Below are 26,344 nucleotides of genomic sequence, written 5' to 3' on the forward strand. Positions count from 1 at the left end.
CTAAAGAGGTAGCAAAAGGGGCAGTTTTCCGCTACCAAAAGCCACTGCATTTGCCCTTGGTTTGCGTTATAGGAAGAGAAATGACATTGCAGCAATTCTAGTTGTGAAGACAGCTAACTCTAGAAGTCTGTTAGCAAGAACTTCACACTCCTTTCCCCCATAAATGGCACTTTCCTTTAAGGGAAAACACATGCCTTCAAGGTCAGAATGGTAAGTGCTACTTTTTAAGTACAGCCGTTAGTCAAAAACAGTTCAGACCTCGAATACTTGTATTTTTCAAATAGACATTATTACTCTTATTTTACAGGTGAGGAAACTGGAGCTTAGAGAGTTATCTATTTTGCTTGAGACCTCAAACCTGTTAACTGTGCAGTAAGTTACCAATAAAACCCTAAACTAACAATAAAACCCTGGGCTTTTGATTCTAAGTTTAGTGGTTTTCCCATCTTTCCAAAACCCCCATTTTTAAGATAAGACTACACAGCACATTGCTCTCGGTGGCGACCAGCCTTAGGAACAGAAGCAGCTAAAGAATGTATTGAAAAGCTCTAGGCAAAATCCCCTTTTCCAAAACATTTCCCCCACTACCTAACCTATTTCCTCGTCCTTGTACTCAGGTGGGAGGGATTTAACTGAGGTGAAAGGAATCACAAATTCTGCCCTCATCAGTTAGCAGGGGATAACATAGTAATATTGGAAGTTTTTCACTGTACTTATGCCTGGATCACTCCATCCCCCTTCTCCCAAATCCAGACTTGGTGTTGAGAGGAACTAGCACATGTACATATTAGAAAAGTTCCCCAGGGGATTCTGGGGTACTGCTCTAATTCAGGAACAACTGCCTTGTGAAGATTTGATGATTGATGGCTAAGAGCAAATTGTATTTTTCCCCAAAATACATTTATTGTCAATTATGTATCAGGCACTCTATCAGCCGCTGCCTTCACGGAGCTTACACCTTATTTTACAAAAGCAGAACAATTCTGTTCTATCCATGGGAGAGTAAAGAATTAAAAGGTAATAGGGAGATAACAGATAGAACAACAAAAATAAATTGCCACCCATGCCTTCTCACGATCCTGAGATCAGTACCTTTACCAACTGAGCCACCCAGGCGTTCCAAATTCCACATATTATTAAAACATAAACCCTGGAGGGGCGCCTGGGTGGCTCAGTGGGTTAAAGCCTCTGCCTTCGACTCAGGTCATGATCTCAGGGTCCTAAGATCGAGCCCCACGTCGGGCTCTCTGCTCAGCGGGGAGCCTGCTTCCCTTCCTCTCTCTCTGCCTGCCTCTCTTCCTACTTGTGATCTCTGTCAAATAAATAAATAAAATCTTTAAACAAACAAAGAAACATAAACCCTGGAGAGAATAAGTCATTGAATCTTGGCATGAAGGGGTAGAGGGAAGAATATTGATATAAAATTCAGTTAAGTATTTAGGTTGTTTGGGGGGGATAAAAATCTTGCGAGAGAAAAGGATCAATGTAGTTCTTAAAATATTTCTCTATCCAGTGGACCTCATTAAATAATAGTTATTAACATGGAAAACTGGATTAGACAGAGCCCTAAGAGTTGTACACCAATGATTAACTTTGATTTGGGGGAGGTAACTACAATATAAGGTCTCTTTTAATACTACTTCCCTTAATTCCATAATGTCTTCATCCCAATTTCCACTATTTAATTTGGCACACAAGCTCTTCTCATAAACTGGCCTCTTCCTGTCTTTCTAACCTTACTCCTCAAAATTCCCCATGTCTCTTCCCCACAGCATGACCAGTAATCTGGTCCTACTGAACTACTTACAGTTTCCCAACTAAGCTATGATCTTTCATTATTAGTTTTTCTGCACATTTTCTTCCCTCTACTTAGAAAGGTCTTAGCTTTATCCTGAAAAAGAAATCAGAATACATGTTTGCTAGGGCTGCCGTAATGACATAATACAGATTGGGTAGATTAGACACCAATTTGTGGCCTTACAGTTCTGGAGGCTGGAAATCCATGATCCAGGTACCAACAGGGTTGATGGCTTGTGGAGTGCTGTCTTCTCCCCATGTCTTCACATCATCTTCCCTCTGTGTCCATCTGTATCCAAATTTCCTCTTCTTACAAGGACACCAGTCATGTTGGATAAGGGCTGACTCAAATGACCATATCTTAATTAGGTTTTTAAAGACCATCTCCAAATACAGTCACATTCTGAAGTACTAGTTGGATTTCAACTTATGCATTTTGGTGGGACACAATTCAGCTCATAACACAGACAAATTCTTAGTGTTTATAATGCATAGCTTGATAGGAATTTCTTCTATAAATCCTTCATCTTGAATCTTTCCCACTCAGGCTGGGTTAAATCTCCTTCTCAAAACTCCCAAAACAGAATATACATTTCTCTCACATTAAAGGGTCTATTTTGGGGCACCTGGGTGGTTCAGTCTGTTAAGTGTCTGCCTTAGGCTCAGGGACCTGGGAAGGAGCCCCACGTGGAGACCGGCAGATGGAGCCTTGCACGTGGAACCTTGCACATGGATCAGAGCAGTTGGGCTTCCTGCTCTGCAGGGAGTCTGCTTCTCCCTCTCCCTCTGCTCCTCCCCCCACTCATGCTCTTTCTCTCTCAAATAAATAAATAAAATTTAAAAAAAATAAAGGATCTATTTACTCACTCTACTCGAAGATGTGTTTTTATTTTCCTTGTGCCAGCCCTAGCCCTGTTCTGGGTACATGCTAAGTGTGCAAGACTCTTTGTACCTTTATACTTTATTGAAGTATACGTCCTTTGGCTTGGCTGTATTGTGACAGCACTTCCTAAGATAAAAAATACCGGATTAACAGATTTTGAAAATAATTCCTTCCACATGTTGAGTTTAAGAGCAATCTCAATGCAAATGGCTAGCAGGGAGTTAGAAATATGAGCATGGACTCCATAGAAAAAAACATGTTAAATGTGTGATTTGATGAATGGATGGGGTCATTTAAGGAGAACATGTAAGTGAAAAGATAGCATGGAAAATCCTTTAAAGAATGACAATGTTTTTAAAGACCAGGAAAAAGAAAAATTAAGTAGAAAGGTCAGAGAAATAAAGGGGACTCAGAGAGGATGGCTTTAGTTTCTTTTTGGTTGTTGTTGCTAAGTTATCATTCCAGTTAGTTTACATACAGTGCTGTATTAGTTTCAGGTGTATGACATCATGATTCAGCACAAGTGCCCTCCTTAATCCCTATCACTTGTTTAACTCATTTCCCCCTTCCCCCACCACCACCTCCTCTCTGGTAACCATCAGTTTGTTCTCTATAATTAAGAGTCTGTTTCTTGATTTCTCTCTCCCCTGCCACTCTCTCTCTGTCGTTTTTTTTCCCTTAGTTTCGTTTCTTAAATTCCACATATGAGTGTAATCATATGGTATTTGTCTCTAACTTATTTAGTTTAGCATTATACTCTCTAGCTCCATCTGCGCTGTTGTAAATGGCAAGATTTCATTCTTTTTTATGGCTGTTTCCATTTACTCTGTTTTACATACTAGGAAGACTGGGAATTTGCAGTGAGCTGTTTTTCATTTATGTTGCCACCAGGGGTCTCAAATATCTTCTGCAATGTCTATCAGGCAGTGCCTTCAACGAGTATCTTGCAGCGGCCATTTTAAGAGTTTTTCCAGCAGATAGAGATATCCAAGGAGCAAGAAGACCAGGTGCTCATGACAGCAGTGGTTTATTGGATGCCTGACACTCTTGACTGTGCTGAAGTTCAGACTGGTCCTTCAAACAATTCCTGGTCTGTGACTTATTGACCTCTGTGTAGTCTCTTGTATTGGCAATACTGTCACAAGAAATGTGAATGACACATATTCCCTATTTCAAGAACTGGGACTGGGTATCTGCCTAGGACACACTAGACCCCAATATACAGATAGTATAAAGTTCAGTGGCCCTCAGGCAGACTGGAAAGAGCTGGATATTCTTTCCATTTTTGAAGATTTTATTTATTTACTAGAGGGAGAGACCCAGAGCAAGAGTGAGAAGGGGAGAGAGAAAGAACGAATAGAGGGGAGCATCACAGGAGAAGGAGAAGCAGGGTCCCGACTGATTAGGGAGCCGGATACGGGGCTGGATCCCAGGACCCCAGGATCATGACCTAAGCCAAAGGCAGATGCTTAACAGACTGAGCCACCCCTGTTGCCCCAAGAACTAAATATTCTTTTTTAAAAATTCCATTATGTTGTTCTAACTCTAGAAACTATCTTTCTTCTAAAAAAAAAGAGAGAGAGAGAGAGAGAGAGAGAGAGAGAGAGAAAATAGCCTGTTCCCTAGAATGAGAAAAGATGAAACTACATAAAGCTGGGGGAAAAAGGTCTGTTTCTTAATTTTCTAATTATTTCTGCAGATTTTCTTTCTGTAACGACTCCATTATCTCCAACAGGTTCTATTGCAATTAAGTTATGTGTATATATAATTTTATATTGGATTTTTAAACTTTTACTACCATGAAAATGTTCATAATACAGAGAAGTAGAGATAGCACAATATCACCCATAGACCCTTCATAATTAATATTTTGCCATATTTGTTTCCTCAACATGTTTTTCCTGACCCATTATAAAATAATAAACATTATTTGCTTCAACCCAGCTACTTTAGCTTGCATTATCAGAAAATAAGAGCATATCCCACCTGTTGACAGTACTGTCAACACGTCCAACAACTTTAGGAAACTTTTTAATGTTTTCTATTTCCCAATCTATATTTAAATATTGTTAATTGTCTCCAAAACATATTTTATAGCTGTTTATATATATACACATATAAAAGATTTTATTTACTTATTTGTGAGAGAGAGCAACACCAACAGGAATAGCGGCAGGAAGAGAAGCGGGTTCCCCACAGAGCAAGGAGCCCAATACAGGACTTGATCCCAAGACCTAAGATCATGATTTGAGCAGAAGGCAGACGTTTAACTGACTGAGCCACCCTGGTATCCCTGTTTTTACACTTTCAAACCAAAGTCTAGTCAAGGGCCATGCACTGTTTTTGGCTGTCATGTCTCCCTTAATCTGAAGCAATTCCCATTCCTTCTTCCTTTTTCCTCTATGACAGAGATGTTGTCAAAGAGACAACTTCGATGGAATGTATTTAGAAAATAACAAAAACAGAAGGAAAGTTGGGAAATTTATAAATAGGTAGAAATTAAAGAACACCCTCCTAAGTAATCAAAAATATGCCTGGCTGGGCAGCTGGAATGAGCAGTGTTGGTCCTGCAGATGATTGTTAATGAGGCATCTCAAGGCTAGAGCCAATGTTTGGCAGGGCCAAAAAAATGCTACTATGTTCAGCTGTCAACTATTTCTTGGATCTGTCTTTGCAAGCAAACACACGTTTGATGGCTTCTAAGATAAACTCCCAATCCCATTATAATCAAACTTTATGAACCTGTTGATCTATTGCTCATTAAGGCCCAATCCCACTCCCCAACTATGTTGATCGCTCAAGGTTTTGTAACACAAAATGTGCCCACTCTGCCTTGGCTATGCTATTTTCCTAATTTTGGATGCCTGCTCTCATCCCTCTCTGCCTATCCAGATTCAGTATGACATTATGTATATACAACATTTTGTAAGCTATAAAACAATACATCAATGTGAACTACATTTACTGGAATCCACACCCTCAAGAATCAATTTAAGTCTCCCTCCTTCCCAGGAAGGCTTACCGAATTCCTTTAGCTTTCACTGATTTCTTTTTTTTCTTTATTTTATTTCTGCCTGCTTGCCTCCCTCCCTCCCAACCTTCCACCCCCTCCCTTCCTTCCTTCTAAAGTTGCACCTACCTTGCTCTATACCTTCATTCCCCACTCCCAATACTGGTAATAACTATTCTGGATTTTGTATTAATCATTTCCTGGTTTGTTTTACAGTATTTATCATCCATGTATATAACCTAAAATAATAAACTAATATATTTTGTCTCTTTCTAAACTTCACATAAAAGCAATCACACTGTACTTGTTCTTCTGTACTTTGTTCCTTCTTATTTTCATGCGTTTGTTAGTTAATTTGAGTAGGTATTATGTACAAGTTCCAAAATCAAAACAATACAAGAGTATAATACAATATACTGAAAAATCTTACTTTTTCCCCTGTTGTAACTATCCTATGTCCCCCTCTACCTTCTTCCCATGGGAAATCATTCAGTATTTTCTTTTGGATCCTTCCAATATAAGCAAACACAACTGTATTATGTGTTCTTATTATTCCCTTCCCACCTTTTCATTTAAAAAAATACCTAATATCGCATATAGATCTTCCTGTATCTGTACAAGACAGCACATTCTCATTCTTTTTGAAAACTGCATAACATTCCATGGTGTGCATCTACCATAGTTTCTATAACCAGTACTCAATTAATGGACAATGAGTTATTCTCTTATCTTTTACAAATACGATGATGCAGATAGTAAGACTCCATTTTTCTGCATGCACATATTCCTGCAGGATAAATTCCTGTGAGTGGCACTTCTGGGTTAAAGGGAAAATATGATTGTAATTTTGATGGGCATTACCAAATTGTCCTTCAGAAAGGACACTTTCTGTCCCTAGAAAAGCACTATTTTATATTCATACCAATGACATATAAATTCTTGTTTCCCCATCTCATTAAACTTAGATTCTTGCTAATCTAATTGGTGAAAAGTGTACATCATGTAGTTTCATCTGAAACTGTCTCACTGAGTGAAGTTGTATGTTTTTCTTATGTTTAAGCTCTCTGTGACCTAGTTTTTTATGCCACAGCATATTTTTTTCATTTAGATTATTGACATTTAAAAAAATCAATTCCTAGCATATTAATACTTATCATTACATGAGTAATAATTTTTCTCTCTTAGTTGTCATTTATCTTTTTGGCTTTGAGTATGGTAGTTTGGCCACAAAGTGTTTATATATATATAAAATTAGTTTTGTCTTTTTAAAAGTAGCTCCAGATTTTTAATCAAAGCTATAAAAGTACTTTCTTAATCTATTTTTTGAAGATTTTATTTATTTATTTGACAGAGAGAGATCACAAATAGGCAGACAGGCAGGTAGAGAGAGGGGGGAAGCAGGCTCCCTCTGGGCAGAGAGCCCAATGAGGGGCTTGATCCCAGGACCCTGAGACTATGACCCAAGCCAAAGGCAGAGGCTCAACCCACTGAGCCACCCAGGCGCCCCTCCTAATCTAATTTTATAAAGAAATTCTTCTATGTTTTCTTCCAGTACTCAAATGATTTCACTTAAATCGTTGAGTTTATAAAAGTATATAGTATGACTAGACCAAACTGTATCTTTTTTTAAATGCAGCTACCTAAGTGTTTCAACCCAACATTATATATAAGATCCATCAGTGTTGATGCATCTAGCTATAGTCCATTCCTCTTAAAAATTGCATTCCATTGTATGAATATAAACAATTTACTTTTCTTCTTCAATGAAAATGAACATTTTTGTTATTTCTAGTTTTTTGCAATTATGAAGAGAACTATTATAAACATGTTTATACACATCTTGCTTTTAAAGTCTATAGCACTTACTGTCTATCATTTATAACTCCCATTAATTGAATAAATAAATAGTTATTTAACTATTTCCTACTACTTACTCTTTTCACACTAGGACCTGAGAGAAAGAAAATAATTTTACATCTTTGGGTATATACAATATTGACTAGGACAGACATGAGCTCTCAGTATGAAATAAATTAAATTGAGTTGAGTTAAATTGAATGGAGTTAGTAGTATGCTGTGGGCAGTGAAATGTAACATGAAATACATAGTTTATTTCCTGTTAATTTACCATAGGAGAAGGAACAGGATAAAATAAAATTAACTGTACACATATTTTGGATATGTTTGGGTCTTTACTTTTTAAGGTTACACAGAAATGACATCTTAAGAAGTATACAAGTCAATTAATTCATTCACCTTTGATATTCTTGGAATTTCTCATATGCATATGAATGCTGTTCCAACTTCTGTGACCTAGCGGAAACAGATGAAATATGATGGAAATTTTATTGCACAATTTACTTTTCACATATCCAAAAGAGCCTGTTGGCCTTATTTGGAGAATCTCTCACATCATTATTTTGACTAATCCATTTGTTTAAATGATAGGTGCCTAGAGTTACTACACCCTCTTATGGTAGAAGCAAATGTCTTTCAGACGAATTCCAGGCTAGGTTTTTATCCACGGATTAAAAGCCTGAGTTTTAAGTGAACAAAATCTGCATCTCTTTCAAAACTATAATTGATTTTCCTCTTTACCCAGCTATTATAGTAAGCATGACACTAAAATAGTTACCAAAAGGCTGGTGCCATCCCTTTTTAGGACTGATTCAACTTATGAAAAATAAATTAGTAACTTTTGACCACACTGAAACTTACCAGAGACTCATATTTATATTACAGTTAAGAGGCAATCTTAAAAGTACAACATTCCCTTTAGCAGTAACATATTGGACTCTCAGGAAATGGTATACCCAAGAAAAAGCAGTTTAAAAAAATGAGGTCTTGTTTAAATTGTTAAAGTAAGAAAGTTTATTAAATGACAACATGATGGATAGAGGAATGTTGTACTATAAAGTAAAATTACAGTTTCACTATTAAGTCGTAATTAAAGCAAGGTGTTCTGTTATAATTAATGTAGAATTAAAATATCTATGAGCTTTGAGTTTGTAGGAATTACACATAACACTGTCTCACATACAAGTCAACTTCTCTTTTTCTGTACTATAGCACTGTACCAACTGTTTACTGGAAAACCATAATTACATTGTTTAGAAAACAAATTGCTACACTAGCTAAAAGAATATAAGACTGTGATATCTGCTTAAACTTTGCAAGATGCTTATCTTGGTCCTTTCTAGCTGCCGTAACAAAAACAGCATAGACTAGGTGACTTAAACAATTTATTTCTCACAGTTCTGGATACTGGGAAGTCTAAGATCAAGGTATTGGCAGATTAGGTGTCTGGTGAGAAGCTGCTTTCATGTTTATAGTTGACAGTTTTTTCCTGTGTCCTCCTCACACCAAGGGAACTCTCTGAGATCGCTTTTGTAAGGACACTAATCCCATTCATGAGGGCTCTGCCCTCAGGACTTCACCTCCCAAAGGCCCTACCCCCCAGTACTATCACACTGGGGTTTAGGTTTCAACATCGGAATTTTAGAGGGACACAAACATTCAGTCCATGACAGTGCCCATGGTTCTTTATCCACAGAATGTTTCCACAGCTGTCTTGATTACTGAGCAAAACCAAAAAAGCCCTAATTGCTTATTCCTAAAAGGTATCGTTCTACCCAGGGAACAACTGCACAGACAATAATTCCAGAAATATCATTCAGCACTCCCTCCATTTGCCCACAGGAAATATTTGTTTTAGAAATGATGTGAAATTCTCCTATTCCAAGACACACAGGGATTCCTAGCCAATTACCTCAATAAACTGCAATGCTATAATGTCTCGTACTTTTATATTACAATCCTATCTTTTACATCACATTTTCCTTGTTTGCCTAGGAAAGTAGTGAGCATTTATCATTATTGTTAACATTTCACAGTGACTTGTGCGGGAAACAGACGATATCTTTCCTTTCTACTGTTTACATCATTTCTAAATTCATTCAGCAATTCAAAAGGGATTATTCAGTACTCTAGGTTTAGGTTAAAAATAAATCTAACTACATTTTGGTGCAATATTATGGAGTTTTCTCAATCAAAATAACAACAAAAAGTTTTGTTCCTAGAATATAAAAATGGGTATTTTGTGACAGCATTTTCCTTAAGATTATAAGGGACAGATATAAATAAGGCTACCTTATATCGCCTCATTTTAGTAAAAAGAGAAAATTAGATTGATCATAGATCACTCCCAGGGTTTTTCAAATTTGAACTTGAAAAGACGAACCTTCATTTATTTGGTTATGAAAGATGTGACCTGGAACTGTCTGTAGGCACATCCTCCGTGATATGGAGAAACTGAGAGAATGAATCTGAAGTTACCAGAAAGAGAGAGAGAGATGAAAGAAGAGGGGAAGAGAAAGAGAAAAGAGAATTTTAATAGCGCCAATAAACCCAACAGGTTTGAACTAATTCAGACTGTGTTTCTGTCATATGCAACTAGATAATGACAAGACACTGAGAAGTTACTATCTTAAAGCATGTATTGCAAAGGAAACACCTTAAAATGTGATTCTGTTCGATGAGGGAGGCTGTGAGGAGATAACAATCCTTTAAAAATGATCTCAGGTGGGGCGCCTGGGTGGCTCAGTGGGTTAAAGCCTCTGCCTTCAGCTCAGGTCATGACCTCAGGGTCCTGGGATCAAGCCCTGCATCGGGCTCTCTGCTCAGCGGGGAGCCTGCTTCCCCCTCTCTCTCTCTCTATGACTGCCTCTCTGCCTACTTGTGATCTCTGTCTGTCAAATAAATAAATAAAATCTTTAAAAAAATTAAAAATTAAAAAAAAAATGATCTTAGGAGACTTGGTGAAATTTCTTTCCAGTTTTCTTTTAGGACACAGCCCATGTACACCAAAATTGTAACTTAGGAAAATTCCACAGCAAATGTCAGGGTACTGGAGGTGTTGATAACTTCTTACAGCCTCCAATAAACTATAAGACAGAAACAAGTTAGGATCCAAGCTGGCTCATCTGAGAGGAAAAGGGTCCATTGGGATCAATCAACAATTTTGTTAAGAGAAGCCCTTTCCATTGGTAGCCAGAAATACAAAGTAGAAAGTCTGCTGATTACCAAGACTGAACACTTTGTCTTTTACTAAATGTAGATGTTGGCTTGGACTGGTGCTTTCAGAAGGAGTCAGAGAAATGGGGAAGGTATAATCTCCCGTGATTCACCAAATTATCTGTTGTGTACTCCCTGCCTGGCTGCCTCTTCAACCCCTCATTACAAAATACAGTAACCTGGGATCAGCCCAATGGCAGGGTGAAGGTTTTACCATCTCTGGCTATTTTAAGACAGTGGCCCACGGCAGACAATTAAATTGAGGATGGATGAGGTAAAGACCCAACTGGTTGCTATGGATTAAAATCTATGCCTATGGGGGTGCCTGGGTGGCTCAGTGGGTTAAAGCCTCTGCCTTCGGCTCAGGTCATGATCCCAGGGGTCCTGGGATCGAGCCCCACATCTGTCTCTCTGCTCAGTGGGGAGCCTGCTTCCTCCTCTCTCTCTGCCTGCCTCTCTGCCTACTTGTGATCTCTGTCAAATAAATACATAAAATCTCAAAAAAAAAAAAATCTATGCCTATGGTAGGTTGTATTTTCCAAAGATGACCACAAAATTATCTTCCATACCACATTCTTACTATGTGATATTGATGTTTTTCCTATTGCATAGTGAGGTCTATGTCCCCTTGGACCTCTGTGACTACCTTAACTGACAGAATTTAGTGATGCCATAAGACTTAGGAGGCTAGTTCAGAAAATGCCTTCAGTTGCACCTTGCTTTCTTGGGATACTTATTCTTGAAACCCAGCTACCGAATGTGAAGCAGTTCAAGCTAACCCATGATGAAAGAACACATGGAGAAACCATTTGTAGATGTTCTTGTTGGTAGTCCTGGTTAACAGTCAGCAACGATACACATGAAGGTAACTTCAGATGATTTTAGCTCCTAAACATTGAGCCACCCCTAGGTTTCTGGTCTTCCAGCAAAAGCTCCAGACATAATTGAGTAGAAGATTTATGAAGCATAATAATCTTAAGACATTGGGGGCCTTCTGTCTGTAAAAGGTTATATATGAGTCACTCCTCTAGATCTTTTTGAACTCTTAAAAAAGGCTCCTATATACCACTCTAGATTTGATCTTTTTCTAGAAGTCCACTCTTAATTTTTTTTATTAACATATACTATAGTATTTGTTTCAAGGATAGAGGTCTGTGATTCATCAGTTTTAACACAATTCACACCACTCACCATAGCACATACCCTACTCAATGTCCATCCCCCAGCCATCCCATCCCTTCCACCCCACTTGCCCTCCAGCAATGCTCAGTTTGTTTCCTGAGATTAAGAGTCGTCTCTTATCGTTTGTGTTCCTCTCTGGTTTCATCTGTTTCATTTTTCCCTCCCTTCCCCTATGATCCTCTGTCTTATTTCTCAAATTCCTCATATCAGTGAGATCATATGATATTTGTCTTTCTCTGATTGACTTACTTTGCTTAGCATAATACCTTCTAGTTCTATCCACGTTGTTGCAGTTGACAAGATTTCATTTTTGATGGCTGCATAGTATTCCATTGTGTATATATACCACATCTTAATTGTTAATTTAAAAGTCATTTGCTTTATGGAAATGCTGAGTATAAGAAACAGTTTTACTTTTCAACCCAGAAAGTACCAGTTCTTTCTAATGTAACAGTGCCAGAATTCTTCAGTTCATCTCTTCTCACATTTTATCATAAGCAGTAAAAAGAAGCCAGGTGGCATTTTTATATTCTGCAGTCATCAAGTTCTAGGGATTTAGTATTTCTGCCTCACTTTAGACAATAGTCTTGGCAAACTATCTGCTACTAATTAGCAATTGCTTCTTCTTCTCTCACTTCTAGTAACATGTGCATATTTTTCTTTGAACCCTTATTGATGTCCTCCTCAAAGTCCTTCAATTTCAGCTGTCTCCTAAAAGTCCCTTAGATTTTCAGCTAGCATCCTCAAGTGCCTTTGAGTTTCTTCTCACTCCTGCCCAAAGCCAATGCCACATTTTAGATTTTTGTTGTTGTTTTTGTTTTGGCAAAACTCAAAATGTGTTGTAGTATTTATTGTTTTATAACAAACCACCCTGAAGTTAGTTGCATAGAACAGTCATCTTAGTAGGCTTAGAAATTGTGTGGACCAGGGATTTGGACAGATTATAGTGGGAGAGTTTCTGGGTTGAAAAGAACTCAGGAAAGTTTTCTTGAATTACAGTTTTTGGTATTTGTTCCTCTGATTTGATTTTCTTCATCAGGGATACTCCCATTCATATGTCCATCATTTTACCTTATTTTCAATATTTGTTACTGTTTCTAGAATATTTTCTCTTTTTCCCTTCATTTCTTTTTGATTTTTTAGAAAAAAAAAACTTTCTTTTTACCTATTTTTCTGAGGCATCATCAGTTTTGCCCTTGTATTCTCTTTCACTTAGTCTTCATTTTTGTAATTTTTTTTTCATTTCTAATTTCATTTCTGAATTCTATCACCTCTCTTCTGAGTTTTTCTAATTCTGCTTTGTGTGGTTTTTTTCCTGACGTGTTAACTTTTTAATGTCTTTTAGCTTGTTTTGAAATAATTGTTTACAGTTTTGTTTTGTTTTGTTTTGTGGACACATCTTTCTGATGTTCTTTCATTATCTGTAGGGAAGTTATTCTGCTCTATTTTCTCTTTTTTTTTTTTAAGATTTTATTTATTCATTTGACAGACAGAGATCACAAGTAGGCAGAGAGGCAGGCAGAGAGAGAGAGAGAGAGAGAGAGAGGAGGAAGCAGGCTCCCTGCTGAGCAGAGAGCCCAATGCGGGGCTCGATCCCAGGACACTGAGATCATGACCTGAGCTGAAGGCAGAGGCTTTAAACCACTGAGCCACCCAGGTGCCCCTCTATTTTCTCTTTTTATGACATTTTTCTTATGATAACTTTGTATTTAGTTTGAGCTTGATAATTTACTGTTGCTCATTTTTGTGATATTAATTTTCCTAAACTTTTATCAACAGGCAGTTTTCAGAAGATTGTGCCCCAATTCAGAGAGCTCCATCTTTCCCTGTTTTTATGACATATTAAAAAATACTGCAGTGCCTTTGGGATTCCCTGATCCTGTTTCCCTCTCTAGCTGTTGAGCACTTAAAATATGGCTAGTGTGATTGAGAAGCTGAATTTTAAATTTTCATTTATGTTAATTAAATTAATTAACATTAAATAACTGCATGTGGTTCCTGGTTAGCATGTTAAAGAGTGCTCCTGTAGCCTTTCACTTTTCAATATCTGTTCTGCCCCATCTTACTCAATTTTTATTTTCTTCAGTGCAGTTTCTTATTGTGGGTCCTTCTACAAGGGAATCCTTGAGGCCCAGTTTTGAAGTATCATGAGGGTGAGATTGCTTCACCCCCTTTAATCATTCTTACTGTGTCAATTGCTGTTATAAAATGCCTGCCACATTTTAAAATGAACTGGAAAAAATAAGATGAATAAGTGGAGAACATCTTGAGTTCTTTTTTCCATCAGACACCACCCTATTCCTTCCTTCCCTCCCACTACAAAATTGTTTATACATACATGTCTTGAGGCTCTTAGTGGTTTGTCTTCACTGCTTGTATTTTGGGGTTTATGCAGATACCTTATCACCTAGTTTCATTACAAAGGTTGCCCATGGGCTTTTGGTTTTGCTAACTAGTTAATTTGTTTTTTCATAGGGGTTTACGGAGAGATTGAAAATTACGCGGTCACTGTCCCGTCTTCCTAAAATGCTCTGAATAACATTTTAAAGAAGGTTTTTCCATTAAGAAATATGTCATGCTCATCGTGCAATATTTTTTAAAGGAAGGAAGGAATCCCCACGGACCCACCAATCAAAGACAAACCACTACTGATATTTTAGTGTATTTTCCTCATGTTCCTTTTCTGTGCAAGGTATTTCTGCATAGTTGTGAGCATAGTCTATATATAATTCTATATTTTATTTTGTTCCCATAACGTAATTGTTCACTATTACAAAAATTCTTAAGCTACTATAATTTGGAATCTCTAATAAATCTATCATATGAATCATCCATTACTAACTTAGCCAATACCTAATGTTTGGTCTACTTAAAAAAAAATCTTAAGGTAATGGTTTGCTCTGAGATATGTTGGTATATCCCTACAGAACAATATGTAATCCTATACAGGCTGCTAATGAGCAATAATAGCTCTACCAGTAGCACAGGAGTTCCTCTAACATGTGTTAATAAACATTTCTAAAGAGGACTTCTGGGACCACATTAACAATTGAGGAGAGAGGTATAATCATCTCTGTCTTGAAATTTTACCTCACTTGTGTAGAAAACTTTCCTTTTCCTAGTGATTATGGTATGTTTACTATGTGTGCTTGTTTATATGTGTATATGTATATGTGTATACGTATGTGTGCATGCTTTGTATTTATAATCAGCCATCTGAATCTCTAACCCACATCTTTCTTTGGATCACCAGACTCAATCCAACTGCCCTAAAAAAAAAACCCATATACAAAATACCAATTATGTTTCTCAATATTCCTTCTCTTCTGTTTCTTACCTTATTGAGTTAGATCTATCAAACCATTCTCCCAAACAGATGCCCAAGAGTCATTCTAGATTCCTTATCTTCCCTCCTTTTCAAATCAATCAATTCCAATATTCTCCACCTCCTTAATAACATTGATTACCCTTTCTAACTCTCCATATCCTTTGCAACTGCCCTACTTTGGCCCTCAACCTGTTTCAAGTGAGATATAGCTAACATTTCCCAAGTGATTTTCTTTTTTTTTAAATCAAATGGGGATTCAACCCTCTTCTACAATTGAACTTGTGGACTAATTCCTTCTTGAATTTCCTCTTTTGGTTGCTGGAACTCTACTTGAATTTTTTCCCTTATATTCTAATTGGCTCTCATGTCCTTTCTGTGCTTCTCTTGTTCAGCTTTGCTCAATTGTAATACTCTCTTATTTTGCCATCTCCCATGCTGATCTTACTCTGTCCATGGCTTTCAATGATTTAACTATGTAGGCTGTTGACTCCTAAATCACCACTTCAGTCCAGCTCTCATCTCTAAGACTTGTATTTAGATACTTTTTCTCATATCCCAACCTCAAACCCAATATATTCAGAACTGAACCTTTTCTTCACCATCCCCCAGAGAAAGCACAATGAAACAAAATTGTGCCCTTCATCATATATTCTATCTTTTCCTGAACCATCTACATAGGTGATCAAACCAGAAACATGTGTGCTGTCTTCTATTTATTTTTCTGTCAATTATGTTTAGTCAAGAGTACAAGTTCTAACTCTTTAATATCTCTTTAGCTTAACCCCTGAATTACTAAATGAAGACTCACAATCTAATCCTCCTAACTTAATGTTTATCCACCTCTATTTTATCTTCTATAATATTAGCACAGTAGATTCCAGATAGAAATCAACTTCCATCCTTGCTAATGATACCAACACAAAATGAGGCTGGGAGAGCTGGGAAGAAAGAGAGGGAGAAGGCAGAATTTCATGGTTTAAAAAAAAAAAAAGTCTCCATTTTCTTAGTGTCATCTCTGAAACCCCACCAAATAAGCCCAAAATTTATGTCATGACATTTTTCTGATGCCTTATTTAGACTGTTTTATTGGACATTATCCATCTCTTAAGCTCCCTGAAAGAGACCAAATTCCCTAGTCATAACTAAGCCTCCCGTTCAGGGAGCTTATACCCGGTAAATGTTGTAGGGGCCCAAATATTTCAAGATGGTTTGGGAAAATGGGAAGGGAAAGTTTTACTTCAACTGAGTTAGAATGAAAAATTCACAATCCATTTTGATCATTCCATTCTTAGTTTATTAATAGGATGAGGAAAACATGCACATTATAAATCAATGCTCTGTTGAACGATGCTAGCAAACAGCCAAGTGAGCAAAAGGCTGAAAGTGTTGACTAATAGGAGTTTTGGCTGCTTTCAGTTACTAAATTTTCAGAGTTAAAGGAAGAGACATCTGTCCCCAGATATCTACATTTGTGGGGGGATTTCTTTTTAAAAATAGATGCCAGATTAGGTCACCCCTGGTCTGTGCATTGTAATTATTTGTCATTATCACAAACTGAAAAAGAATGGGCTCTTCTCTGTCTTCTCTTAGTCAATACACTGTGTCTATGTTCCCAAACATGCTGGAGGCACTGCCTAGACTCATGAGCTTTAGCTCTGCCCCCAACTAAGAAACTGGACAGATCCCTACATGTCTGTGGTTCTCAGTTCCCAGAAATATGAGAAAGTTAGACTCAGTAATCCGTAGGATCCCTTCCAGACCCACCAATCTGATGGTATTCGCTGTAATGACTGTAATGAATGAGGCCATAAATGGATCCTAGCTCTGGTGCACTAGTGCTGCTTGTTATGTCTCTGAAATTTCATCAAGGCAAGAGAACATGAGCAGGAGCCTCACACCATTTCATGTATAAGGGACAAAGGACAAGCCCCTACTTCCAAAGGAATGACACAACCTATCCGAAGTGATTCACATCATCACCCTTTTTGAACAACTGAATGCTCAGAAAACATGTATAATCTTGTTTATAGACATTAAGTCTGTGAATGAGGTTCTTTGCCAGTGTTTGAGATTATGGAGAAAAGCATTTGGGAAATGGCCACCTCTACAACTCAGTGGTGAAACTGGGGTGCAATGACCATCATAGAAATCCCAAACAGTCTCCACAATCTCAAGTCTCTCTTTGCTCTGAAAATAAACCAAGAAGCTAAGCAGTGAGATAAGTACTCCCCAGGACACATATCTAAAGTCCCAGGCAAACACAGGTACGAGCTGCCAGAATGGAAAGGGGTCTTCCTCATCTTCAGCTGGAGGCTGGGTGGGCCTCAATTTTTTCCTTAGAGGATCTGCAGACGCTCAGGGCATCGAAAGAGACCAGGTCAGGGCTACCGGAATGCGACTCCGCCCCTCACCTTGCCCGCGCCCAGCTCGGGCCGCGAAGGTGCGTGCGGCGCTCGGTGATTGGCGGCTGGCCGGCGCTGCCCCGCTGCCATTGGCTGCCTGGGCCTCTTTGTTCCCGGGTCCCCGCGGCAGGCCGGGGGCGGCGGACTGGGCGGCGGAAGTTTGACGGCGCCGGCTAGTGGCTCCGGCAGCGGCGCTGGAGTCCCCGCAGGTCCTCCCCCAGTACCCGCAGCGAAGCCGGAGGCCAGGCGATCCTGGGCTTGAGATCCTGGACGGGAGGAGGAACTCCTCTGACACACAAACATGGATCTGGAGGCCAAAGTGAAAAAGGTAGGAGGGCGCGGGCGGCGGGGAGCAGCCGCCTCACCTGCGCGGGACGCCGCCCCCTGGCTGCGGGCGGCGGGTGGGGCGCACGGGGACAGCCGCGCGAGCCCGCCCCGGGTCTCCGGTACCCCCGGGCCAGGTACCCGCCTCTCCCGGTAGCCGGGATGCCTGGCAGCCCGCCTAACTCCTGAAATCCGGGAGCGACGGAGAGTCGGGCGCGAGAGCGAGAACGGGCGCGGGACATTTCTCCCCGTCTAACCACGTCCAACGGTTGGAGGTGTCTGAAACTTTCCTCAGTATGTTTCAGCGGCGCCTGTGCCTCCCCAGAAGAAAAGGATGAGGGCAGGGCGAGTTCGGGCGAGATCGTGACACCACTTCTTCCTGTCTCAGGAAGTTCAACTTTATTAAGCGTTTGTGGTTTAGGAGCAGTGATGTGACTTTGACAGCTCAGACCTCCCCTCCCACCCTGGCTGCTCTGCCTCTCAAAAGTGAGCGCTGATTTAATGCACTTCCTTCACATTCGCGGCTGGTGACAACGTGAAAATAGTCCCCCCACCCTTTTTTTTTTTTTTTTTTTTTTTTTTTGGCCATTCATTATTGACGTCCCACGCACTGTCTCCCTCTTAGTGCTTTATCTCTCAGAGAAAACGTTCTTCCTCTTCGGCAGCTAGCCCCAAAGGGGCAACAGTCACTAGTGGTTTAACGCCAGGGACGTTTCCCGCCTGGCTGTGCCCCCAGCCCCCGTACTCCCAGCCCCCGTGCTCCCTCTGCCTCCCTTTGGGGCTTCAGGACCCACAGCCCTACCTGAGCTGCTCCCTGACTATGGGAGCCTCAAGTCTCCTGGGAGAAAGCGGTGGGCACAAGACTGTGACTCAGAAAGAATGCTGATGTCACATTCCAGTGTAACATTCTTTGTGAAAGGTCTCATTCCGGGGAATTGCTCCTGTTTACTTTGCGGTAAATTTAAGCTAGCTGTCCCTTATCAAATAGAGAAGGGAGTTTTACAGAGAGAGAGAAAGGAGAAAAAAATAGGACCTAATTTTCTTCTCTTGTCCACTGTGGTTGCCAATGTTGCTATTATTTCATCTGCTAAAGACATAGTTCTTGACTTGAGCATTAATTCTGTTTCATGCCCAGAATTGGATTTTTGAAAATGTAGGCAAATGTAAAATATTAGGTTAGGAAGCTGCTGAAATATAAAAACTTGCAGTAGAAAAGCAGTTTATCACTTATGAGTAGAACTGGCATTCAAAAGGGAATCTAAGGACAGGAAAACATATGTAAATTATAAGAGTAAAGTATTCTTTTCTATTCCCTTTTGGTTTCATATTCTTGACCTTTTAAATGACACAACATTTGTTAATCTTGCTTGCCACTAGGAAAGCATTTTGTTTGCTGCCTAGTTATCCTTCTGTTGCTGAAAACTGCTAATTTTTTTCAAGTGGGTAAGAGCCATTTAATACCTGTCTAAAATTTGGGAGGTCTTGACTGTGCTTATAAATATTGATGCAAAAACTACTTTTTGAGAGTCAGCATCCTTTGGGGGAGGAAAGGATGAATAGGTGAAGCACAGATGATTTTTTAGGGCAGTAAAAATATTCTGTATGCTACCTACGATGGCAGCTACATGTCAGTATATATTTGTAAAAAATGCATAGAATGGACAATACCAAGAATGAGCCCTAAAATAAACTCTGGACTTTGATGTGTCAGTGTGGTCTCATCAGTTGTAACAAAGGTACCACTTTGGTGTGGGATATTGATACTGTGGGAGGATATGTGGGAGATAGGGGGGCAGGGAGTTATATGGGAACTCCATACCTTGTGCTTAATTTTGCTGTGAACATAAAACTGCTCTGAAAAAGGAAATGCACTTAAGGGGAAGGGGTCAACATTTAAAAGTGATTTTGAAATTATTTGAGACAAAAAAGGTAATTCTGAGGGAGGTAGTCCAAAGTTAAGAATTAATGTCCTTACAAGGGAAAAATTGAGACATTATATATAAACAATTTCCTTAGTTTTATAATGTGGATTATGATTTTTAAAATGCCCTTGATATATGGTATAATTTTTCTCTTTCATCTCCTCTTTAGTTTAAAAGGCTATCTTTTCATCCAAGAATCTTACCCTTTTCTCTAATCCCCCTTCTGTCCTTCCTCTACCCCAGAGAAAAAGGATTCTATAAATTTAAAGCTCTTACAATCCCATGACAGTAACAAATGCTTGTTTCACTACCTTGTCATCATTGCTGAGTCTCAGGGCAGAGTCCTCAACCAATAATTTGGAAACTACTAAAGGATCCCAAGAAAATGTCCAATTTGACTGCCAACCATAACCCTTTCTGTGCCTTTGTAGTATCCTCGACAGGCTTGATGTTCTACGGGTTTGACAAAAAGTTTCCCTGTAAAAAAAGTTTGGAGATTCCAAAAGTAGATTTTACAGTTTTAGCCGTGATCTGAAAAAGAAACTTGCATTCCTTTTGGAAAATGTTTTCCAACACATTGGAAGAAGGAAACATTATAAGATTTTTATCGCTGATCTATTAGCAGAGCCTTCTCACCTTATTTTGGTAGACTAATTTTCAAGTCTCCCTTCTTTTTGGCTTGGGTATACAAGTAAAGTAATAGTTTGAATGTACCTTTAAAAAAGCCATGTTGGAAGTTGGAACAGAGACACAACCATTTAAATAAAACTGTTTTGACGTCAGTTTTAAGATATGTGGCATTTTTTTCTTCTAAAACCCTTGTACTCTTGATTTCATGATGAATTTTCCCCCCAGCAAATGAAAAATGTTACTTTTTTTCCCATTAATATTTTGTGTAAAAAGAATTAAAGGTTGTCCTTATTCCATAACAACTTAAGCAGATGATACTATTATAAGATTCTTGGTTTATAAAAGGAGAACTTGGGTGTCTACATCATTTGCACAAATTTGGAGTAATTACCAGTTAAAACCCACCATCATAAAAACAAGGGATTTTTATAATTAAATTTTGTTATATTTTGTTTTGTTTGAAGCAAGCGAGCTGTTGCTAGGATGTGAAGCTAGTTTGGTTATACAGAGTTTTTGTTTTAATATTTTAGAGTGGAATGTGACTTTTATGTCTGTGCCCTGTCTTCTGAGTTATTTGTCTAGATCTCTTCCTTATGTTTTATGTCTCTTCATTACAATTGACTTTGTATAATAGAGGCCATGTCTGCTTGGAAAAAACAATGGCCTTTCAGAAGCAGAAACAGAGTCTCATTTTGTGGTGAATGGTAAATCATGGCCCACAGCCAGCTGTTTTCCTCTTTCCTTTCTGTGTTACTCTCCCATGAGAATCACTTTTTTCCCTTTAAAAACATACCAGAGAGAAGGAGAAGTCCCATAATTTCCCTTAGGCTGCCTGGAATTGCTGCAGAGCTTTTAAGTTTACTTCTTATTCATTTCTTGCCTCCTTTCTAACCTTTGTCTTTTGATCCTTCCTAACGCCTTACATATTTTTCCCAGGACTCTCTTCCTTGTTTCTTTAATTTTATTTTAAAAAGATGAGATGCACTTTTACAATTACAGGTCACAAAAAATCCCCTTTCTCACATCCAAACTTGTTTTAAAAGCTTCTGTCATTAGCCAGGGAAACATAGTGAAACCACGTGACTGCAGTTGGCAAGAGTACTGAACCACAAAGATTATTTCCATTAGGAATTAGAACGAGACTTTTCTCTTAGGTGGCCCTTGATTGAAGCAGAAAAGGCAAGTAAATGGTGACCTGAATGTTCAAATCTACAGTTGGATTCTCGGCTTGAAGCCATTCTTGCTGCGAGAATCATTGGCAAAGCTGGGGGTAATGGGAGGGCAAGGTACTGCCAGGGCTCTGCCTTAGAGGCAGTTACTCTGTCTCTCAGAACAAGTACAGAAGAAAGTGAAGTGGTCCTCAGCTGGGCTTTTATCTCTGCTAACCCATGGGGTGAGTCATTACATTAATTGGATATGAAAAGTCACTTTCTCTAACTTGCCCTGAATATTGGTTTGAATAGAACTGTAGTAGGTTTTCTATTGATTTTGTTCCTTTATGCTCTCCTATGAAGTAGAATTGGGGATTTATCTCTCTGCTGGCTATTAGCGCGTACCATCACCTCACTCCTTGACTTCGCTTTCTCATCTACAATACTAAATATTACTCATCCTTCAAGACACTCCCCTCCTCCCCACCATGCCCTGTCCTCCAGGAAATCTTTCTTCTCCTTCCTAGCTAGAAGCAATATCTCTTTCTTCTGAATTCGCAAAGTGTGTAATCTGTAACTCTTCAGACATTGATTCCTTTCTCCCTCTAGATTATGATTTCTTCTTACCTAGATTTCAAGCTTCTTGAACAGTGAATTCCTTTCCTATTTATACTTGCATAGTTTTGTTTGTTGTCCAAAGCAATCCTATGAAGTAGACCTTAGCCTCATTTTAAGACAAAAGAAGCAGGCTTTAGATAGGTTCTGGCAGTTTCAGATTAACCTAACTTGAGCCATAGTCTTCAGAACCATTCTTCTCCATCCTGTCATCTAGTCCCTGAGTCCTCTTATATCTTTGCCTTGTTTGCTAAATATATGTTAAATGAATTACCCTAGTAAAAAAAAGAAATAAGCAAAAGAGCATTTCAGATTTTTTGTTTTAAGGAATTATTTGGAAGAAGTGGTTTCTATTCCAATAAAATTACCACCCTACTGGTTTTCTGTATTTTATTTATATTTTATCCATGTTGTATATTTACCCTTTAGTGTAAGTTGCCATAGATGTTCTTTGGACAGTCACAAAATCTAAATAAAATAAACATATTGTGAAAAAGTCCTTCTCAGAGACTTTTACAGGCAAAGAAATTTTATAAGCTCCAATAATATTCTGGACCATAGCCTTTAGGATTCTTCCAATGTTCCAGCTTTTGTTGGGAGCAACGGTAATGCTGCCTCCTGGCTACTAAATATGGTCCTTGAACAATAGCGACCCAGCATTTGGCTCTGTGCTTGGGGGTATCAGTGACAACTGGAACTGTATCAAGGCACTTATGGGTTGGGCTGTAGAAGAGTCCATCTACCTGCTGAAGCTGAGTTGATAGAAAGCTTTATCCATACATTGCTTGATAGGCTAAACCTTTCTTTCCCCCAGTAGCAAAGTGCTGAGTACCACTGGACCAGCAGACCAGATAGCAAAGAATAGGGGAGTTAAAAAAAAAAAAAATTAATCAGTGCTGGGAGGAGAACTGTTTTGTTGTTGTTGTTGTTGTTGTTATCATTATTGTTTTAAATTTCCCATTCTTGATACAAGAACATCTATTAAGCAATGGCAAACACCAAAATGATCAACTATTTCACGAGGCTCTCCCTGAGCTCTGGAATTATGCCAGCATTGTGAACATGGCATTAACCTCAAGGGCCATCAGAGAGCAACAAGGGTTACTCTGAAAGGCCTATTTAGTAGGAAGAAAATGATAAATTGACAAAAGAGGACTACTTCCAATGTTCTTTGTTCTGAGAACTATAAGTAGGAATACAGTTTGGCCCCATGCTAATTTGAATATAAGGTTTTTTTTACAAACCATATTATCACAGTGTGCTCCAAAAACAGAAAATGTCAGTAAGCACCCAGTATATGTAAAGACCTGTCATGAATGGAGAGATCTGTAGTATATCAGCTTTCTCACTTCCATTTATCAGTATGATGTCAGTGACATCATTCTGAGCTGAGTTAGTGGATCCTTGTCTACTCTAGTGTCTGTGATGTTGGCCACTTTGGTTCTCAGTTTCCATATCTATAAAAATCAATAGGGGAATCAAGTGATTTCTAAGATTTCTTCAGATCCTGTGACTCTTTTTGACTTTGATAAATTACCAAGTATAATAATGTTCCACAGTGCTTAGAAATCACATAAGGCAAGAATATAGAAATATGTGTAATTTTAATAAAATAGTATAGTGTATAATGATATGCAGTTCTGTGAATTTCATGAGGAAACCTATAAATTAAATAATTTTTAATAAATTTTAACTCTTTGCAACTTGTTTTTATTTAATTCACCTTTATAAGATTTGTAAAGTATTTGAAGACATTAAGTTTAATTATTTTATTTTAAATGTATAGTATGAAGTTTCAAATGCATAAAAAACTGCTCCATTAGGTCAGATAATCCTAGGTGTGATATATCACTTTCCTCGGTATTTAATTACAAGAAAATGAAAAAATAATGGATTTTTTATTGTCTTTAAAAGTTCTTTCCCAAATTAAGATAATTTATTTAAAAATTATGAGTACTTCATGTGTCAAGCACTGTTCTAGACTTTGCGAGTGTAGTATGAGCAGAAAAGGTAAGGTACCTTGTGCCATAGAATTTATACTCTTGATAGACCAAAAAAGTAAATATCAAAATAAATGATCAAAAGCATAACTGGGATTATACCCATTAATATAATATAATATAATATAATATAATACTACTTACTGGTCAGCAATACACTAGAATTCTAACACAGAGAAGGGGCATTTTTGGTAGTAATTCATAGTATTGGTTCCTGGTTTGGAAAACTTTGTAATTAGGAATTCTTATTTATCTTATTGGCAAATGTAAAAAGAATGAGAAAGCAGCTTTTACATATTTGGATGTGAAAAAGCTCATAAATTGATAAGGCTATAATTAGTTACATTATACCTATAAAGTTACAAAAACTAAGTCTTCTTCCTAGTTAGAAATGCCCTACAAGAGTCATTACTGGATTGTGGTTTTGGGTTTGGTTTTGTTTTTTTTTTTTTAGGATTTTATTTATTTATTTGTCAGAGAGAGAGAGCACAAGCAGGGGAAGCAGCAGGCAGAGGGAGAAGCAGGCTCCCAGCTGAGCAAGGAGCCTGATGTGGAACTCCATCCCAGGATTCTGGGATCATGACCTAAACTGAAGGCAGCTGCTTCACCAACTGAGCCACCCAGGCATCTCTGGATTATGTTTTCTGTTTACAGTCATTACAGTCTTTATTTGGTAACTACTGCCATGAAACTATGATTTTTCAAAATCTGCTCATTACATCATTAATATATAGTACCTACAGGAAATTATTTTGCTCTTTACAAGGTGGTGAGATTCAGGGAACATTATATAAATTATGAATTATGAAATCAACTTTTTCAAGGAGAGAAAAACAGACTAACCAAATTGAAAACAGGTATCAAAACTTCATAGATTTTTCAGGATTTTTAAGGAAAAATAACTTGGTAACTGGTAAGTTCACACGTGCTCTTTGGGTAAATGTCCATGTATTAAAATTTGTCTTAAGCATTGTTATTAGAGGATTAAATGTAGAGGTTATGCTTTTCAGTTATCCAGCTCCAGTCTTTGACTTTCCTATAAAAGAGCTCTAGTCATATTTAGAATTGTTTTACCTGCTTTTTTTTTTCCCCTAAGTATCCAATTTACTTAACTCCCTACATAAATAATAGGGAATTAGAGAGATAAGAATATGCATGACTATAATTTTCTAATGTAAATTCATGCTGTGCCCCTAAAATGACTTCTTAATTGCTTCTCTCTTCTTTCCTTCTCAATCAACTACTATAATCACTACCCATTGCCTATGACAAAAATATTAGGAAAGAACAGAAGGTGATAGAAAAAAGAACCACAAGAAATTCATGAGGTATATTTTGAGAACATGCTATGGAAGTACTTTGTTTCTGCCACACTAAGAAGTACATAGCTATAAAAATTAGTTGATTCCAGGTATTGCTGCTTTTATTTTGGTTATATTCTAAAAAGGAGAAGAGCATAGTTTAAGATTCCCAGTTTGTCTGGTCCTTGGGTAGTCTACTAAGAATGCAGGGCTTCTTGGGTTTGAGCAAGGCATGAAGGGAAGCTGTATTTGAGAAGCCAGACACTGAGGACTGCTGACATCTCACCTGCCACATGACAACAAGTCTGCTGCTAACAAATATATTTAATCTCTGAAATGGTGGATCATTCTCAAATCACAAATGATTCAGCCTGTGTTTATTATTTGGACATTCTGACCACTGTGCAAAACTGTAAAAGAGGTTTCAGGTGGTCTGTTGGATAGCTTCTTACCTAAGCAGCAAGCCTAGCAAAAAAAAGGCTGAGAGCCCTCACAGATGCCTTGGTGCTGAGTCCATTAATAAGTCTGCAGCCACAGTGAACTTGCCCTTGCTTTGTTTGAAGATAAAGTAATAGCATGTTTCAGTGAAAAACGATCTTGCATAAGTCAGGTGGATTTTTGTTTTTTTGAGTATAACCTCTGAAAGTCTTCATAGAGTGAGTCACAAAGTAAAGGTAAAGATATTTCTTCCTTCATGAGGTATAAGCCTACAATAAAAGTAATTGG

The 26,344-nt window shown here is 38.2% G+C and overlaps 1 protein-coding gene and 1 long non-coding RNA gene across 3 annotated transcripts in view; one reads left to right on the forward strand and one right to left on the reverse strand.

Annotated features, from left to right (window-relative positions):
- Positions 1-7,946: 7,946 nt before the first annotated feature.
- The window catches only part of LOC125080943 (uncharacterized), a 44,485-nt gene continuing 26,087 nt past the window's right edge, over positions 7,947-26,344 (reverse strand). Inside the window, exon 3 of one of the 2 annotated variants that reach the window (XR_007121546.1) lies at positions 7,947-8,003. This is a non-coding gene — a long non-coding RNA (uncharacterized LOC125080943). Of the gene's footprint in view, positions 8,004-25,660; positions 26,326-26,344 lie in introns of those variants that run through there. The other variant, XR_007121545.1, reaches the window with a different exon arrangement.
- The window catches only part of TES (testin LIM domain protein), a 52,260-nt gene continuing 43,709 nt past the window's right edge, over positions 17,794-26,344 (forward strand). The window contains exon 1 of the mRNA XM_047695174.1: positions 17,794-18,003. Within this exon, the coding sequence (XP_047551130.1) occupies positions 17,977-18,003 (27 nt within the window). The 5' untranslated portion in view covers positions 17,794-17,976. The remainder of the gene's footprint in view (positions 18,004-26,344) is intronic.

The sequence above is a fragment of the Lutra lutra genome, chromosome 11 (assembly GCF_902655055.1).
Source record: "Lutra lutra chromosome 11, mLutLut1.2, whole genome shotgun sequence".
Classification (NCBI taxonomy): Eukaryota; Metazoa; Chordata; class Mammalia; order Carnivora; family Mustelidae; genus Lutra; species Lutra lutra.